At 39.4% G+C, this 19,384-nt stretch overlaps 1 protein-coding gene across 1 annotated transcript in view; it reads right to left on the bottom strand.

Annotated features, from left to right (window-relative positions):
• The window catches only part of Klp98A (kinesin-like protein 98A), a 471,801-nt gene that overhangs the window by 156,557 nt on the left and 295,860 nt on the right, over nt 1-19,384 (bottom strand). Inside the window, exon 10 of the mRNA XM_067156284.2 lies at nt 8,456-8,627. Coding sequence (XP_067012385.2) covers nt 8,456-8,627 — 172 coding nt within the window. The remainder of the gene's footprint in view (nt 1-8,455; nt 8,628-19,384) is intronic.

Here is a 19,384-nt window from a genome sequence, read left to right as displayed (position 1 = left end):
ACGAGCCTTGGGGGTCTACTTTTTTTTTTTTTTTCCCTCCCCGATTCCAAGGAATCTTAAATTTCACTCAGGTGTGAGGTAATGTTGCCTTATTAATTATTTCCAGTCACTTCTCAGCTACTTCCTCCCGTTTTAGCCATGTGACATATGAATGTAACAACTTTCTTACTCATGGGGCAGTTGTGAGGTTGAAATAACATTTGTTTTGGTTATTTAAGGTTGCGTTTGTGTTAACATTTGGTATTCCCTGGATTATTTATTCTGACCTTCCGTTCTTGTATTAAAAATTTAAGTTTTTCTTTGTTCTGATTGTTCCTTTTACACCGTTTCTTGGTTCTTTATCTCCGTTTGCCCTTCTGGAATTCTCATCCTCTTTATATCTTTGTGAATATTTTCAGAATTTATTTAACCTCACAATCACAATTACAGTAAATTTCCCTTCAAGTATCTAATATCTTCCTAAGAATTTAACATTAGCCTTGTGGACCAAAATAATTTTTATGATGTATTTCGTTTGTCACCTCACAACTTCATGCCTTGTTTCAGCAAAACTATTCTAGCCTTCACTTCCTGTGATACATGCTTTCCTTCTATAGGGAGCGTGCACGGCCGCTCTTAGCGCCTCTAGTGGAAGAAATCGGTAACATTTTGGTGATCTTGTCTTGAGCGGTCAGTGCAGGCTGTGTAACCATGGGTGTGAAATTGTGGTAGTAGTAGTAGTAGTAGTGTATCAAAATGCCTAAATCAAATAGAAACTGTTGTGCAGTGAACTGCCACAACACACAAAGAAACACACATGGAAAAGGAATTACATTTCACACATTTCCTGGTCGTCCATGGGAATCGGACAGACGCAGGAAGTGGATTTCGGCTGTGGGAAGAATAAGGTAAGTACAGTACCTTATTTCATTTGTGATGTAAATCACACATTTCATATCACACAATTCAAACATACCAGGTATGCCAAATCAAGAACACGTTCATTTAAGTACACTTAGAAATAGTACATTTCATTTCAAGTATGCATTGCAGCAGGTTCATATGTTTACATTTGTGTCCTTCCATGTGCACGTGTCTTCACTACGCAGAATATTATTATTATAATAAATATTTAATTATTATTAATTATTAAATAAATAAATAAATAATTAAATAAATAAATAATAATAATAATAATAATAATAATAATAATAATAATAATAATAATAATAATAATTGTACCGGGCGGTACACCTCCACGCAGCTAATTCAAACTTTGCGCCTGTTGAAACTCCTCTGCTGGAGGAAGTCTGAACTGTATCTACTGTATTAATTTTCAAGTTTCTCAGAAGATGTCACTACTTGGAAATTTTGAAGTTTCTGAACTGGGTCGTTTTCGACGTATTTTTGTTTTACCTGTAGTAAGAAGTGTGAACTTTCTCTTCTAGAGGACACTACTGAAGAACTACAAAAGTGCACCCTAGTGCGAAGTGAAAGAACTGTTTTTTGGAGAAATTTTTATTTCAAAAGTTTGTTTCTTGTTAAATTTCTTTCGGTTATTGTTTAAGTTGGCTGTATAACCCTTTCTTTCCCCTTGTTTTGAATTTAGCCAATCCCGAGTTTCTTTAATTAAGTTATAACCAATCAGGTGTATCTTCCCCAGAGGGGATATATTGCTTAACCCTAGCCAATAAAGTTTTTGTGGGAGGGTGTTCTCATTCCTCAAACGCCTCGAACTTTCCGCGAGAGTATATAAACTGCTGATTTTAGGGTCTCCGGGCCACTTCAGTACTATCTTTCAGTGTGTAAAGTACATAGCAGGGGGCGGGAAGCGCCTCTTTCTTCGGGCAGCAGTTCAACAACAAGGTAATGGCCGTTTAAGAACTTCTTTTCTTGCTAGCTCAGCAGTTTAACTCTCGGGGCGGGTCCGAAACCTTTCACCATGTAACTTTCCTCTAAAATGTAAAGACACTTAGTTTCAATTCTATCTTTTTAAACTAAAAATTTGGGATAGAGAGTGCTTAACCCTCTTGAACTCCCACGCATATTGTTTTGAGGTGAACTTATTTTTCACAACCGATTCTTCCTTAACGTAATGTAAATTGTTTCTTTCTAAAGTCACCTCTTTAGTATGGGATTAGCCCTTGCATTAGCGGCCTAGAGCCAGTTTAGGTTTTAAACAAATGTATTAGGAGTGCTGATTGCCTCCTCTCAAATTGGTATTTTTGAGGCCATGTAATTAACCTTTTCTCTCTTAATAGGCCTCAGTAGGTTGGGTATTTTACCCCTGTTTTCGTGTCCGTGGAGGACAACTTGAAAGTGGAGTTTGGTGTGGCCTTTGATAGGCTTAAGGTTTGAGAGCGAGTGGCTCTTTCTTGAAAATTGAGGGTTGTATGCCTCGAGGAGGCTTTACTGTGTAATTTTGGAGCAAGTGCTCCTGGGCATGAATGGGGTTTTCTGCCCCTCTGTGAAAACTTATTTTGGAGTAAAGTTGGGCTAATTGCCCAAGAATTGCGAGTTCGGGGCTCGAAGCCCAAATCCTGTAAATACTGTAATTGCACTTTTGTTGCCTTGCTACTCTGTACCTGCCATGCTTGTTATTTCTTAATTTTGAAAAGAAAATATAACCTTGTTAAATTTTATCTTAACTTTAATTTCGTATTTTGAGGCCCGTTCACCCCCGCACCTTCTTTCACCTCTGCAAGTCCACGAAACTCCGTAATAATAATAATAATAATAATAATAATAATAATAATAATAATAATAATAATAATAATAATATAATATAATTCGTGTGGCTATTTCTAGCCGAGTGCAGCCCTTGTAAGGCAGACCCTCCGATGAGGGTGGGCGGCATCTGCCTTGTGTAGGTAACTGCGTGTTATTGTGGTGGAGGATAGTGTTATGTGTGGTGTGTGAGTTGCAGGGATGTTGGGGACAGCACAAACACCCAGCCCCCGGGCCATTGGAATTAACCAATGAAGGTTAAAATCCCCGACCCGGCCGGGAATCGAACCCGGGACCCTCTGAACCGAAGGCCAGTAGGCTGACCATTCGGCCAACGAGTCGGACTTAATAATAATAATAATAATAATAAATGTTTTCCTGCATTTCAGTGCAGATGGAACTCCATGGGAACCCATCCAGTGCTCCGTCATTTGCAGTGAACATTTTTTTTTTTTGGAGGAAAGCCAAGTAATATTGAAAATCATCCATCATATATACCATCTGTGTTTCATGAGAGCTATAGGAAGAAACCGAAAAGAGAATGTGATGTATCCCAGTTTGAAAGAGCGAGTAAACGAATGAAGTGCTTAAAAATGCATACGTCTTCTAATCAGGAAACTCATGAATTTATTGTGAAAAATGAGTGTGAAAAACTACATAAGTCGGTGCAAGCAGCATTTGAGATTGAAGCAACGACTTTCGAATTCACTTGTGTTTTAGTGGGAATTATTGTAGGCACACAGTGCAACTCAAGCACAGTACCTCCAAGTATTTCGGAGAAGGTGGATAAAAGTTGTGGTCCCAACAGCCCCCTGGACATATGCAGAGGATTTCATGGATACCAGAGCATAAAACGTGAGGCACAGTTGAAGGATTTAACATGTGTTTCATTTTAAAAAATTCAATTTTTTTACTTCATTTCTTTGTTTCTAAAGCGTCTATAAATGTAAGTAATAACGATGTTTGTTTACTCTTTTTAATGAAAATGAAACATTTTATCCTGACGCACGAGTCATAATAAATTGCACAGAAATGAAATCAGAAACGCCAGCAAGAATAGATGAGAGATGTTACATGTATTCTTCGTACAATTCATGTTATACATTAAAATTTTTATTAGCTGTGGCCTCAAACAGAACTATTGTTTTTGTTTCCCCTTGTTATTGTGAAAGAACTACTGATATTTTCATTGTTAACAATTCAGGCTTCCTAAATCTTTCGAGTGAAGGGGACGTTTTATTAGCCGACAAAGGATTCCCAGGTATTAAAAGAGTCACCTCATTCTTTACTTGTTATGCCGCCTTTTCTTCACAATGAGAGATTTACAGAAGATGAAGTGTTACAAACTCAAGGGTGTAGCAAGTGTGCGAATCCATGTTGAAAGATGCATACAGAGGGTGAAAATTTTCAAAATCTTGAAAAATATTCCTAAAGATCTGTTTCCGTATATCAGCGACATTGTTCACATAGCTTATGTGCTAGCAAATTTCTTGCCGCCAATAATAAAGAACGTGGAACTGTAACACATGGCCACTGTCAACTAGTTTCTGCGCTTTATTCACTGTTGACTTGTGACTGTTTTGGAAGTGTATGTACTGAAACCCATATTGTGTTACAACTTCCATAGCACTACTTCATATCTTGACGACAAGATGCAACAATATTTTTTGCCGTAACTATGACGCAAGTCTTCACTTCAGCGGAATGCACTCTCACCGTATTAATTCTCAGAACTCCGCTCTCTGTTACTAGTACCATGCATGCTCCCTATATACAATATATATTGTATTTCTTAGCCTCCGTGGCTCAGACGGCAGCGCGTCGGCCTCTCACCACTGGATACAGTGGTTCAAATCGCGGTCACTCCATGTGAGATTTGTGCTGGACAAAGCGGAGGTGGGACAGGTTTTTCTCCGGGTACTCCGGTTTTCCCTATCATCTTTCATTCCAGCAATACTCTCCATTCTCATTTCATAGCATCTATCAGTCATTCATAAATCACTTTGGGAGTGGCGACCCCATCGTACTAATAGCCTATATATGATTCATTCATTACATCCCTGACCCAGACCATGACTGGAAAACAGGTTGTAGGTTTTCATTTTCATTGTATTTCTTCTTTTCTTCTTTTCTCTTGTAAATTGGATATTTGCTACCTCTAAGCAAATGCTGCATTTAATATTCTGGTTCCTTTTTCTTGGATTGTTGTCTACAGGTATTCCACTTTCAGTTTAAATAAATTTGTAAATGCTACTTAAATTTGCTTCTTTTAGTTACCTCATTTAAGCTGCACCATCACTTCGTGACTTCCATCATTTTTTAGAAAACCTTTATTTGTTGTGGCCTCCTTATGATGTTGTAATTGTCAGCAGCAAAGTTCAGTTAATGTGTGTAGCCTTCTAGCATTTTGATGTGTTCAGCAGTTTTATAGTCTACTTCCAGTGCTATTCCAAAACATGCATCGACAAATCTATCAGCATTGTCTGTCTTTCATACTTCTGCAATATTCAACAAGAAAAAACAAGACAGAGACATGTGTTTATTAAGAAGTATTGGTCACTTATGAACAGCAGTGTATCTTGAAGCACAACACAAGATATGTTTTGATGAAGACTTCGTTCTTCAACCAGAGCTGAGTACCATGTTTTGAGATAATAAGATGGTTAATACATCTCAAAGTTAGTATGTTCATAGCAGACAAGGATTATGGCTTCTTGTTACCATGTCTTATAGAAATTATCTAGGCTTCATAAGGTCCAGGTAATACACAAAAGAAAGAAGTTTTATAATGAGCCTTCAAATTTGATCTATTATGAAGATCAAAATGATGGGATTACTGACAACAAGAACTTACACCTACAAAAATATAATATCAGCTCATAAACAATTTGCATAAACTTCCAATGTCAGGTAATGCAGGAGACATACACTAGTCTATGACTACTTGGTAGCTAGCAGTTCAGAAAAAATGTACGAGACACTATAGTTACACTGAGTGGCCAAAAGTCATGGAAAGACACTGAATGTGATTTAATAATGAGTTGCTCCTCCGCGAGCCCACAATCAACATCATTTTGCAGTTCCAGTTTCCCGGGTACTGTTGGCGAGCCTCTTCCATTCTGTCTTATTGAGATACGTTCTGTTGTTACCGATGTCCTCCAGTGTCCTTCCCCGATCTGCAATGTCCATCTTCATGATGTCCATCCAGTGGGTTCTTGGTCTTCCCACCATCCGTTTCCCTGCCACATGTCGTCCAAGTTAACATATGCTGTCCTTGTTGGCTCCATCCTCATTACATGCCCAAACCACCTCAGTCTGGACATGCCAATCCGATCTAACAATGATGTAACAATCCCAGCTTCCTTCCTAACCACATCATTCCTCAACTTGTCCAATACAGTTTTTTGAATTGTGGTCCTAAAGAACTTCATCTCGGATGCCTGCAACCTTGACAAGTCTTTATTAGTGAGGGTGCAGGTTTCAATACCATAGGATAAGACTGGTGTGAAGTACTGATTGAACATCACCAGCTTTGATTTTCTTGGTACTTTGGGATCCCAGAGGAGTGATCATATTTGTTGATAAAAGTGAGAGCTCTTATGCACTCTATTTGCCACCTCCTTTGCGGCTAGTGTATCGAGATATTACACTGCCGAGGTACGTAAAGCTTTCCACACTTTCTATTGGATGGTTTCCTAGCATGATGTTCACTGGTCGTCCCTCTCTGTTTATTGTCATCATACTGTTTTAGGTTCGCTTATCTTGAAACTGAACTCCTGGAACTTAACCTTCCATTCATTGAGTCTAGACTGTACTTGTTCCTCAGTTTCTCCCCAGATCATAACATCATCAGCAAAGGCCATTTTGCATTTAGTTCACCAGAGGTTTTCTTGATGTTCTTCATTATGTCATCCATGATGGTGATAAACAATAATGGGGATAGTGCACTGCCTTGCTGGACTCCACTTTCGGTCTTGAGCCAGGATGAATGTCCCGTCACTCAATCGCACACAGCTGGTACAGTTCTCATACAGCATCTGAACTTTCCTCACCAGTCCCTCTGGCACATTTCTCTTTCTCAGGCATTCCCATATATTCTCTCTTGCAATGCTGTCATATGCCTTCTCAATGTCAAGGAAAACCATAAACAGATCTTTGCATTTTTCCCAATATTTTTCCATTAACATATGGACACTAAACATTAGGTCTGTTGTGGACCTGTTAGGCCTGAAGCCATACTATTCCTCTTCAAACTGTGGCTCTAAGATGACTCGCAATCTGCTCACTAAGATTTTCTCAAGAATCTTAAGCCCGTGAGAAAGGAGTGTTATTCCCCAGCAGTTGGAGTATTTTCGGCGATTTTCTTTCTTAAACAGGGGAATAATGACACCCTTGCCCCAGTCAATAGGTATCTTGCCATCTTTCAAAACTGCACTGAGCACTCTGTGTAGCCATTGTAAACCCTGGACTCCTACTGCTGTAATCATGTCCGTGCTGACTTCATCGATTCCTGGGGATTTCCCTTGCGGCATCTTCTTAAGGGCTGCTTCTGTTTCTGCCTATGTAATGAGAGGTACTTCTTTGCAGGTTTCAACAGTTGGTTCTTTTGTTCTCTGATCTGCTTCTGTCCTGTTCAATAGGTGATCAAAATGATTCCTCAGAACGAATCGGCAGCAATATGGCGAGGCATCGACTTTACAAGGTATTGGAATCATTCTGCAGGGATCTGGACCCATGCATCTTGCACTGCTACCCACAATTGGTCTTGTGTAGTTGGTGCGTGATTCATGGAGCGTACACCAGCATCGACACCATCCCATAAATGCTTGATTGGATTAAGATCAGGGGATCTGGAGGGCCCATCCATGGTTGTAACTTCACTGGAGTGTCCAACCACCTGCGTGCCACCACAGAGCAGCAACATGGTACATTGTCCTGTGGAAACATGGCATCTCCATCAGGGTACTCTAGGGCCAGAAAAGGATGCAGATGGTCTGAAAGAATCTCCACATAACATGCACCTATCAGCGCTCCCTGCAGCTGGAAAATGGAGCCTAACTGCGACCATGAGAACGCTGCCCAGACCAGAACTGAGCCACCTCCCACCTGGACACAACCTTGTTGACACGCAGGATCCACTTCATGGGTCACACACCACACTCTCACGCACCCATCAGCTCGATACAAATGGAACCAGGATTCATCGGACCATACCACATGCTGCCACTGTTCCATGGTCCATTGCTGATGTTCACAGGCCCATGGGTTCCTGACTCCCAGCATTAAACTAAGTGGTGATCTGACTCACAATAGCCTGTCGAGCGGCCAGTATGGTTCTGCGGAGGCAACATTACGTGTGTTAAACACCTGTGATCTTCCCGTGCAGCAGTTTACGTGGGTGGTAACGTTCTCTCTGCGATATTGAAGATCCACCCTCAACACTGCTGACCTTGGAAACCCAAATTCGCGTGTAATCTCCGCAGTGCTATGATCCATGAGCCATGCGCCGATGATCATCCTACGTTCAAAATTGGTTAACTCGCGACGTTTTGCCATCTTCACGACACTGATGTCTGTGACAGACCACTCAGCTATGCCGTAGCTAGCCACCAGCACTCAGGGGTCATACATGGCACATTTTCCAATGGGACACCCCTTCCCATGACTTTTGGCCACTCAGTGTATATCTGTATATTGTTCTCACTGTACAAGTATTCAAAGAATTCAATAAGAAAAATTCCATTAGCACCTGGATGAGTTGAGATTTTCAGTTGACCAAGCAAGATCTGATGTTGACCAGCTCAACAAGGACAGGCGAGAGAGATTCAAATGTGAACGGCTTCCTTCCTTACGTAGTTTGGCAGCTTCAACAGGATCGTTGTATCGGAACATACTAGTACGGCCCAGGAGAATCATACAACCTATAAGACACAAAAAAAATTGATGAGAAAGAACAACTAAAAAACCATATTATTAAATCACTGTTTAATAATGTTGAACTGTGTGATGAATTATGTTAACAACGTATTATGATGATACTATTATTATCAGCTTGCTGCTTGTGTCTGCCTCCTTGGCTGAATGGTCAACATAGTGGCTTTTGTTTCAGAGGGCCCCAGATTCAATTCCCAGCTGGGCTGTGGATTTTATCTACATATGGTTAATTAAAGCTCAAGGGTCGGGTGTTGTGTTCATCGACACACAACACAGTACACTACCAACTGCAACTGAAATATACAACAGCAAATACATCCTCCACACAGGGTTGGCAACAAGAAAGGCATACAGACATAAATGTGAGCCTAATCCATACACACTGTCAACCCCAAGTAATTATGTAAGTCCAAGAAGAAGATTAGATTGCTCCTTATATTCCAACTTCATATACAATTTTTCCAGGCTTGTAAGCCGTGATCCAGAAGGGATATGGTCCAATAAACTTGTACAGGTATAGAGTTGGACACTGGCCATGAAAGCCTAAGTAATTATATGAAATGGTGTATGGCTTTTAGTGTAGAGAGAGTCCGAGGACATGTTCGGCTCACCAGGTGCAGGTCTTTTGATTTAATGCCTGCAGGCAACCTGCGCATCATGATGAGGATGAAATTATGATGATGACACATACACCCAGCCCCAACCCTGCCAGGAATCGAACCCGGAACCCCTATGACCGAAGGCCAGCATGCTAACCATTTAGCCATGGAGTCTGACAGTAATTATATAATTCAAGCAGTCCAATGCAGAACTTTCTTTTTTTTTTTTTTTATGTCGCATGAACACAGATAGGTCTTATGACGAGATAGGAAAGGGCTAGGAGTGGGAAGGAAGCGACCGTGGCCTTAATTAAGGTACAGCTCCAGCATTTGCCCAGTGTGAAAATGGGAAACCATGGAAAACCATCTCACGGGCTGCTGACAATGGGGTTCGAACCCACTATCTCCCGAATGCAAGCTGATAGCTAGGTGAACCAAACCACATGGCCACTTGCTCGGTCAATACAAAACTAATTGATGTTCCTTTTATTAAGCATGAACTAATCAGAAGAATCAGAACTACACAGTCTACTGTAACTCTTCACCATCATTCATCTTACTGATAGAATCCAAGCTTCACAACAACATGTCTGAATAACACACATAAAGAAATCTTAAGTGTGAAACACAGGACACAACAGCAAGTTTTGCCATTAATAAGACTCACTTCCCGCCCTTAAGTCTGGGGCAAAGTAAGTCACTCCATTTGTTAAGAAACAGGACAACTTATGCTTGGTGTTACTGCCCTGTTGCACCAAATGGAGACACTGATTACGTATTCTGAACAAGACAAGATATTTAACTACGAATGTTAAAAAAATCAAAATCTCTTTATTTGCAAATGAGGTGTCTACCTCGGTGGCAAATGGTACACTAAAATACATTATTGTCAAGCACTAATATTAAATTAACAAGAGAAGAAAATTTTCCTATAATACAATATTATACAATTTACGCTAACAATGTTTTCTATTAAACACACAGCTCATCCTTAATAAATTTATATTGTTTACAAAATTCTACTTATAATATCTCCTGTACTACTTACAAATATAGTCAACTGATATACAGTATGTGGAATTACTTCAAATGATACTATACAACTGGTGTAAGATTAATATTTACATTGCATTTATTTATTTACTTTTCTTTTTTTTACCCGTTCTGGATCCTAAGTAGCATAACGACCTGCTGCGTCTTAACCAGAGCCCCTTTTGCCACCACTTTTCAGAGTTCCTGAAGGGCCTTCACAGCTACCGTAGCGGTCCCAGGGGCCTCGAAGTCCCCACTGTACTTCACCCCTACAGGCAGTCTCCTACTTTGGCTGTCCAAACTCCTTAGACCAGGGGATGGAATTAATTTATTCACACACATTTTTTTTTTAAATTTACAATAACCTGCACTGGTCGAATGCCCTCTAACACTTCATTTATTTTCTCTGTTGCTGTTTATTCTCTTTTTGAATATCTGTACAGATTTTGGATAAGGATCAAACACTACCCCTGGTAAACTGTTCCACTCCTTCACACCCTTCCCAATGAATGAAAATTTACCCCAATCGCTTCTGCTAAAATTCCTTCTAATTTTATATTTGTGGTCAGTCCTGCCGATATAATTATTTTCCAACTGAAGCCTCTCACGGATATCTCCCCATGCTTCTTCTCCTGTATAGGCTCTATATAATCCTATAAGTCTAGTTTTCTCCCTTCTCTTACTTAAAGTTTCCCACCCAAGTTCCTTTAACATTTCTGATACACTACTCTTTCTCCTGAAATCCCCTGTTACAAATCTTGCTGCTTTCCTCTGCACACTATCTATTTCTTTTATTAGGTATTCTTGGTGAGGATCCCAAACACTGTTTGCATATTCCAATAATGGACGAACCATACTCAACTAACTTTTTTCTTTTAATTCTTTGTTGCATCCTTTAACCCTCCAAGTGGCAAGCGCCTGATATCAGGCATTTTATGCGTTTGCCCAGTGGCAACGCCTGATATCAGGCGTGTTGACATGCTCTTTATTTTATTTCGATAATCTAATTATTATTCATCGAAATGTGCTAATTACGAATCAATTGAAGGAGAAATGTTCGGCCATAATCATGAAATAGTTTGTATAATAACATCTTACACTAATCTAGTGTAAATCGTTGCCAAAGTAGTGTCATAATTCCGCTGTCTTTTGCTAGCTGCTACATACTCGGCGGCTGGCCACACGAATGTCTCAGCTGAGCCAGCTATATTTAGTCGCCCGTTTTCCTTCTGATATCAATCTGAAGTGTTGATATGCACTCATCTCAGCAATACTGAATCATTTCCTCACAGGAACAGTGAATAAATCTTCAAAGGGACTGTCTCAGATTGTTTTAGGTACAAAACTTGAACCTAGGCAAATCGTTTACTTTAGGCAAGGTGACGTTCTACTGGTTGCTTATAAAGAGACGAAAACAAGGAAACCAGTCTATTGTCTCACAACGGGATGTTACACTGAGGGAAATGAGGGGTTGAAACCACTACTGATTCATAAGTACAATAACTTCATGGGAGGTGTAGATAATAAAGGTAAGTGCATTTTCCATGCCACTTGTTCCAGACCCACTAGAAGGTACTGGAAGCAGTTTTTTTCAAATCTTCTAGATATAACATTATTTGACACATACGCCCTGTACATAAAGAACACTGATAAGAATTTACCAAGATGAGACTTCATGATCACTATAGTTAGGAGATTGCTAAATGAACAGTTCCCAATTCCAGTTGTGAGGCCAACAGGTCATGCAGGAGGCCCCTCTCATGCTCTCGAAATATTGCCACAGAATAACAATCGCCTGTGTTTTGAGTGCTTGAAAGTAAAGAAGAAGAAGAAGAAGAAGTCTACATTCTGGTGTCGAGGATGTAATGGTGGTATTCACCAGGGGTGTTATAAACTAGTACACTTCTGGAGGCCTCACAATCATGGAGTAAAAAGAAAGACCCACCCAAGTGACTGTGAGTGAAATGTACAAGTGGTAGCATACAATCGTTGTATACATTGTTGTATAATTTTTCCAGCTAAGAACAGTATTATAAACTATATACTGGTACGCACCTATTTACTACGAACTGGTGCTTCTTTTGTATATGTCATTTTCTTAAATTTACCTAAATATAAACATTTTATATATAGCAAAACTTTTGCAAAAATAAATAATATAAACAAATTCAACATATTTTTGGTCTTACACTTTGTGGATGATAAATAACAGCTTTAGTATCATCATCTTATTCCTTGTACTTTTGAGGATAAAAGGGTGTGCTGTTTATGTATGTATAACAAGTCAACGATTTTTAACACAATTTATACTAAGAGTCTGCAACACCGGTAAAATATCGCTGCCATTACAGGATAAATGACCGCCACTTCGAGGGTTAAGTAGCCTCATTATGACATGTAACGATCTGTATGCTTTTCCAACAATGTCATCAATATGACCCTTCCAGTGCAAATTACTTTCAAATCTCACACCTAAGTATTTGCACTTGCCATCTTTTGGGATAACTACCTCATCCAAAGTATATTCAAATTCAGTTTTAAAGCTCCTGTTTGTAAAAGTTGTAACAGTTGATTTGCCTCCATTAACCTTCATATTATTTTCTTCAACCCATTGTTGGATACTTTCAAGGTCCCTTTGTAATTCTGAACAATCCTCAATGTTGTTTATTTCCCTATAAACAATTATGTCATCTGCATACAATCTTATTTTTGATGTTATATTGTTCCCTAAATCATTTGCGTATATTAAGAAAAGTAACGGACCGATTATACTACCCTGTGCAATTCCCTTCCAAACTTTCTCTTCCTGAGAAACATTATTTCCTACTTTGACTTTCTGAACCCTTGAATTTAGAAATGTTTTAATCCAACGTGTAACCCTTACGTCCAATCCTATTCCCTCCAATTTCTTCAATAATATTCCATGTTCCACTCTATCAAAGGCTTTGAAAAGATCTATGGCTATGCAATCTAACTGACCTCCTGAATCCAACTGATCTGATATGTCCTGCTGAAATCCCACCAGTTGTGCCTCACAAGAAAATTTCTTTCTAAATCCATACTGGCTCCTCATGAACCAATCTTTATCATCACATATCCCTCTGATGTACTTCGATATTAAACTCTCCAGTATTTTACAAACTATACTGGTCAGGCTGATTGGTCTGTAGTTCTCTGGTTTCCTTTTATCACCCTTTCCTTTATAAATTGGTATTATTATAGATTCCTTCCATTCCTTTGGTATTACACTATTATTTATGACATAGTCAAAGAGAAATTTTAAATAAGGCACTATGTACCACCCCATTGTCTTTAATACCTCCCCAGTAATTTGATCACTTCCTGCTGCTTTTCCTTGCTGAAGCAGTTGGATTTCTCTGAAAATATCTTCGTTTGTGAATGAGAAGCTTCTTGTTTCCCTCTGTCTCTCTCCCTCTCTATCTTCTCTTTTGGTTTCCAACTCTTGACAATCATCTACTGAATCTTTAAATTCCCTACTAAATAGGTTTGCTTTCTCAGTATCTGTTAAATAGTGTTCACCCCCTTCTCCCACCATTGTAGGAATTTGGATTCCTTTTCCTTTTTGATTCCTGATATATGAATACAGCTTTTTCCATTTTCCTTTGTGGTCATTACCCTCTTGAAGTATACCATTCATATAATTCTCTTTTGCTTCCTTTTTCACTCTATTCAGTTCCCTCATTACCTGTTTTCTAGTTTCTCTACTCTCCCTACCCTCTTTGATTTTCCTGTTTACTATTCTACATTTTCTTTTTAATTTTCTTATTTCCCTTGTATAATAAACAGGGTCCGAGGTCATTTTACCCTTCTTAACAGGTAAATATCTCTTCTCTCCTTCCCAAATGATTCCTTGAAATTTAGTCCAAAGTGTATCCACGTTACTCCCTTCACTTATCCAACAACTGAATTGTGATTTAAGGTAAGTCCCAAATTCATCAACTTTAGTTTTTCTGTACAATTTCTTGTCTTGTGTAACCCTCTTATTAAGCCTTTTTGGTACGAGTCCTACATCCATTATTACAGCCTTATGGTCTCCTATTTCTTCAATTACCTCAGTTTTATCAACAATTTCCCATGGTTTAACCAAGAATACATCTAGTAAGTTATTGAGACGAGTCGGTTCTTGTACTACTTGTGTAAATCCTCCCTCCCAAATTAACTTATTTGCCAGTTTCTGTTCATGGGCTTCACTTGCAGCTCCTTTCCATTCAACTTCAGGCAAATTTAGATCTCCCCCAATTATTACCATATCATTATTATTGTTTTTACGAGTATAATCTATTATTTTCTCAAAGATTTCCATGTCTCTTTCCTCTCTTCCAGGCCTGTATGTTTCTATAATTCCCACCTCCTTCATATTATCACAAACTAATTTTATCCCTAATATTTCATCCCTTTCATCGGTAAACCATTCATGTGAACAGTAAGTTTCCTTCACCAGAATAAACACCCCCCCCCTCCCTTTTTATCTCCTCGGTCTCTAACGATAGACTGTGTACCCTTCTGGAAATACTTCTCTATTACCCACCCCTTCTTTCAACCACAATTCCACTCCTATCACCACATCAGTCTCATAAGATTCCATCAATGTACCAAATTTTAATTGTTTATTTACTACACTTTGACAGTTTACCAAGAGCAATCTCAGACCCCCTTCCTCCATAAAACTTGACTGTTGCAATTGGGTAACTTGAAATTCCTTACTATCCTGAGTTTCTTTTTCTAGTTGACTGAGCCAGCTTGAAGTACAGCTGGCTCTTTCTACTAGTTTTCCTGGTCAGTATTATAACTCAAGGGAGTTGCCTGTTTTACAGTACATATCTTAAGATTAATAAAATCTAGAACAATATTTGCTATCTTTCGTTTACCTGAATTGTTTAGATGGAGGCCATGTTTTGTATAACAGTATCTCTCAAAACTGCTGCATTCAATAACCTGAGTATTCCGAAAATGTTTACAAATTTTAACAATATCTGTATTGACCTTGTCCACTTCAATGTTCACACACGAGTCTCTACTCAAATCATGCCTGTGGGGCACGTTCACTACAAAAACGTTAGTGTGGGTCAGCTTCCCTAGTGTATGTTTAAGTTGTGATCTTACATTCTTGGCGTCGTCGCGAGCTACATCGTTCGTCCCACCGATGATAAGCACTGCATCGCCGCTCCCGAAGTTCCTAGTTGCTGCTTCTACGTTTTCCACAACACTGCTGATAGAAGCTCCTGGATATATTTCTCCGGTTGCTGCTATATTCTCGTCGTTAATCACTCCCGCAATTCCCCTTCCTTGGCTATCACCAAACACAGCTACCTTCGCTGATTTAGGCCTAACTGGGTCTTGAATCTGAATTCTAGGCCTAAATTTTAAACTCGGCACGGCAACGGCAGCGGATCGCGATGATTTGGTTTCACGCGCGCGATCTTTTTCTTCCAGGATTAAATTATTTAGGGCAGAAAACCTATTTCTAATGTTTATTTCCGGAAATTCAGTTGTAGATTTCTTCTTAGCTGGCCATCCACGAACTACTTGACACCACGTGCTCGAGTTTGTTACTTGTACCGGTATATCACTCGAAGAATGGTCAGTCCCAAATTCTAGCGATCGCAGTCTTTCTTTTAATTCTTGATTTTCAACTTTAAGAGTCTCATTGTCCTTTTTTAGAATGTTTATAATTTCGAATGCACTTTTATATTCCTCATCGACTGTTTTCGGTGCTTCGTCAACGCCGTCCCCAACAACAACATTCCGAACACACTGCTCACAAATCCAGTCAACATTTTCATTAGTTTTTACGTCTCTAGGGCAATTTCCGCACTTATAATGCCACCATCGATCACATGAATCACACAACATTCCATTTTTCACTAATCTTCGACATTTTCCGCACTTTTCGTCACATTTTACGGTCAATTTACTCGGAGAATAAAACACTACGTCGTCATTACCGGGCGCCATTTTGAAAAAAAATGTGTAGAATGTGTAGAAAATGAAGCAGCTTCTTGCAATTAGCTCTTCAGTTGTTTTAGTGTGACTTTGTAAGCTAATGCTTGAAGAAACAGAGATTCAAATGTCTATCACTTGCATTCTAATAACTACAGGGTGGTGGTGGTGGTGGTGGTGAATACTGTTTTAAGAGGAAGTACAACTAGGTAGCCATCCTCTATATAACATTAATCGGAGAGAGAGAGGGAAAAAAAAGGAAGGGATCTGACACTTCGAAAAATGAAGGTACAGGCCAAAGGAAGACCCCTTTCCTTTCTTTTGTGTAGAACTCATTGGGAGACCCTCAGCTGGTGGGTCACCAATTTTATTGATACTTTGGGTATTCATCACCATCATCATCATCAGTTAATCGTCTCCAGTGTCCCAGGTGTGGTGTATGAGCGCTCGCCACTTCAGACGATTCAGGTACCATTCTTCTTCCTGTACTTGGTTCCAATCCACTCCTCTATATTGTAGATCTTGTTAGACTTGTACAATCCATCTCCTTTAACCCTTTCAGACCGAGTACGCACAATTGTGCAGGTTCGTATCTTAGTTATCCCTGACCGTATTTGATGTTTTTTAGGCGCTAGACCGGACTGCAGTGATTGTGCAGGACACGTGGCATGTATTTCAATTGATTTTAGTATGCGCTTGACTGCCAGGGCAAAGGAAGAAGAGTTTAACGAGCACAGTTGATCGGCGAGATGGCAGGAAGCAGTAGTGCCGAAAGTAAGTATTTATTTACTGCGTTTATATTAATCTAGAAGCTTTACTGAATACCGGAATATATTCAATGAAGTGTGTACACTGGTTAGTGAACGTAAATTTTAAAGCTACACCATCGTACGTGATACAACGAGGTTTTGAATTTTGATACGTACAATTGTGTGGGTCCTGTTTTTCGGATGTTAGTTTTTATTTTGTAAAATAAACTATTAATATGTGTATTGAGGAGCATTTTAGTCAGTTCTTGACGTACAAACAAAAATTCACACCTCCAGTTTTCTTTCAGGTCTGAAAGGGTTAAGGTCTGTCTCTAGGTCTTTTGCCATCTAAGGTTTTTTCCAACCATTCCTTAGCTACTGAGCAAGAATCCATTCTCATTACATGGCCATATCATTTCAATCTTTATCTCATTATGGTATCACATGACAACTCCCTTATTTGAATCTCTTGGCGAATCCTCTCATTGCAGACCTTATCTCTCCCGGTTTTTTGTAGCACAGTCCAGAGGAATTTCATTCTGCAGCTTGGAGTCTACTTTTATCTCTGCCTGTGATGATACAAGCTTCAAGGCCATAGGCTGTTATGGGTAAGAAGTAAGCTTGATAAAGTGTTTGTTTGGCTAGTATTGGAATCTGGCTATCCCAGAGAAGGCTTCTAACATGATGGTACAGGACAGCTCCTCTTTGAACTCTGTTTGTGATTTCAGCATTTGATTGGTTATCTTCAGTCAGGACACTACCGAGGTACTGGAAGTGGTTTACTTCTTGCAATTTCTGTCTGTCTAGAGTGATATTTGCTCCTGACTTTTGTCTGTTGACTGCCATAACAAATGTTTCCTTAAATCAGTCCAGATTCCTTAAAATGACAATTCCAAGCATTAATCTTTCCTTGAACTTTTTCCTCATTACCTGTCCAAATCACCACATCATCTGCAAATGCAAATGCCTTGAATGCACTGTTCTTGCTGTGCTGTTTCACTCTTTCCATTATCTCATCCATCACTGTGATAAATAGTTTTTTTTTTTTTTTTTTTTTTGCTAGTTGCTTTACGTCGCACCGACACAGATAGGTCTTATGCCGACGATAGGACAGGGAAGGCCTAGGAGTTGGAAGGAAGCGGCCGTGGCTTTAATTAAGGTACAGCCCCAGCATTTGCCTGGTGTGAAAATGGGAAACCACGGAAAACCATTTTCAGGGCTGCCAATAGTGAGATTTGAACCTACTATCTCCCGGATGCAAGCTCACAGCCACATGCCTCTATGCGCACGGCCAACTCGCCCGGTATGATCAATAGTAGAGGTGACGAAGTGCTGCCTTGTTGCACTCCTTTACTTGTCACAAACTAGATGGAATAGCCATTTCCTATCCTTACACAGCTCTGGCAGTATTTGTACAACATTTTTACTTTACTGATGAGAGATCTAGAACATTTCTCCTTCTCAAGCAATCCCAATCTTAGTATGCTATCATAGGCTTTTTCTAGGTCCAAAAAGACAAAGACGTTATTTCGTCCCTTTTCCCAACATTTTTCCATTATCATCCTAACAGCAAAAATGAGATCTGTTATTGATCTGTTACTTCAAAACCCGTACTGTTCTTTCTCAAGCTGTGGTTCAATAGTCTTTTGTAATCTTTTCTCTATCACTTTCTCCATCAGCTTAAGTCCATGAGACAGAAGTGTGATTCCTCTATAACTGCCACATATCCATCTATTTCCCTTCTTGAAGAGGGGTACTATATAACCCTTAGTCCAGTCAGTTAGGATTTTTTCATCATTCCACACAGCATTCATCACTCTAAATAGCCAAGGCCAGGTGATCTGCCTTTGCTCATACTGTTCAGATCATTTTCAATCTCAAACCAAGTCAATGGGGATTCACTTTTTCCAGCCTTGTTCCCAGTATCCAATTCCAAATCAACTCGAGTGATTTCTGCTGGGTCTGTTCCATTATACAAGGAATAAAAATACCTTCTCATCTCTTCCCGAATGTCTTCCTCTCTCCATATTATAACTCCACCATCTCCTTCCAATGCTGTAATTGGTACATGAATAGTTCTTTTGTTCTTCACAATTCTGTACAGAAGTTTCTTATTTCCTTTACTGTCTTCTACTAATTTGTCAGTAAATTCAAGCCAGCTTTTCTTTCTCAGATTTAATTACTCTTTTTTTTCTCTGAGTTTTAGGTCTCTATACTTCCGTTCTAGTTCTCTCAGTTTTACTTAATCCTTATCTGTGCCTTTTAGGTTCTCTTTTTATCTCTTTCTCATCTTGCCGTATTCCTATCTTTTATGGCTTGCTGAACAGAATCATTCCACCAAGGAGTTTCCTTTTATTTGGTATCCAACTTGTTTTTCCTACAATATCAACAGCTGAGCTCACA

This window comes from Anabrus simplex, chromosome 1, assembly GCF_040414725.1.
Source record: "Anabrus simplex isolate iqAnaSimp1 chromosome 1, ASM4041472v1, whole genome shotgun sequence".
Taxonomy (NCBI): Eukaryota; Metazoa; Arthropoda; class Insecta; order Orthoptera; family Tettigoniidae; genus Anabrus; species Anabrus simplex.
Note: the sequence above shows the minus strand (reverse complement) of the source record. Positions and strands in the feature narration are given on the sequence as shown.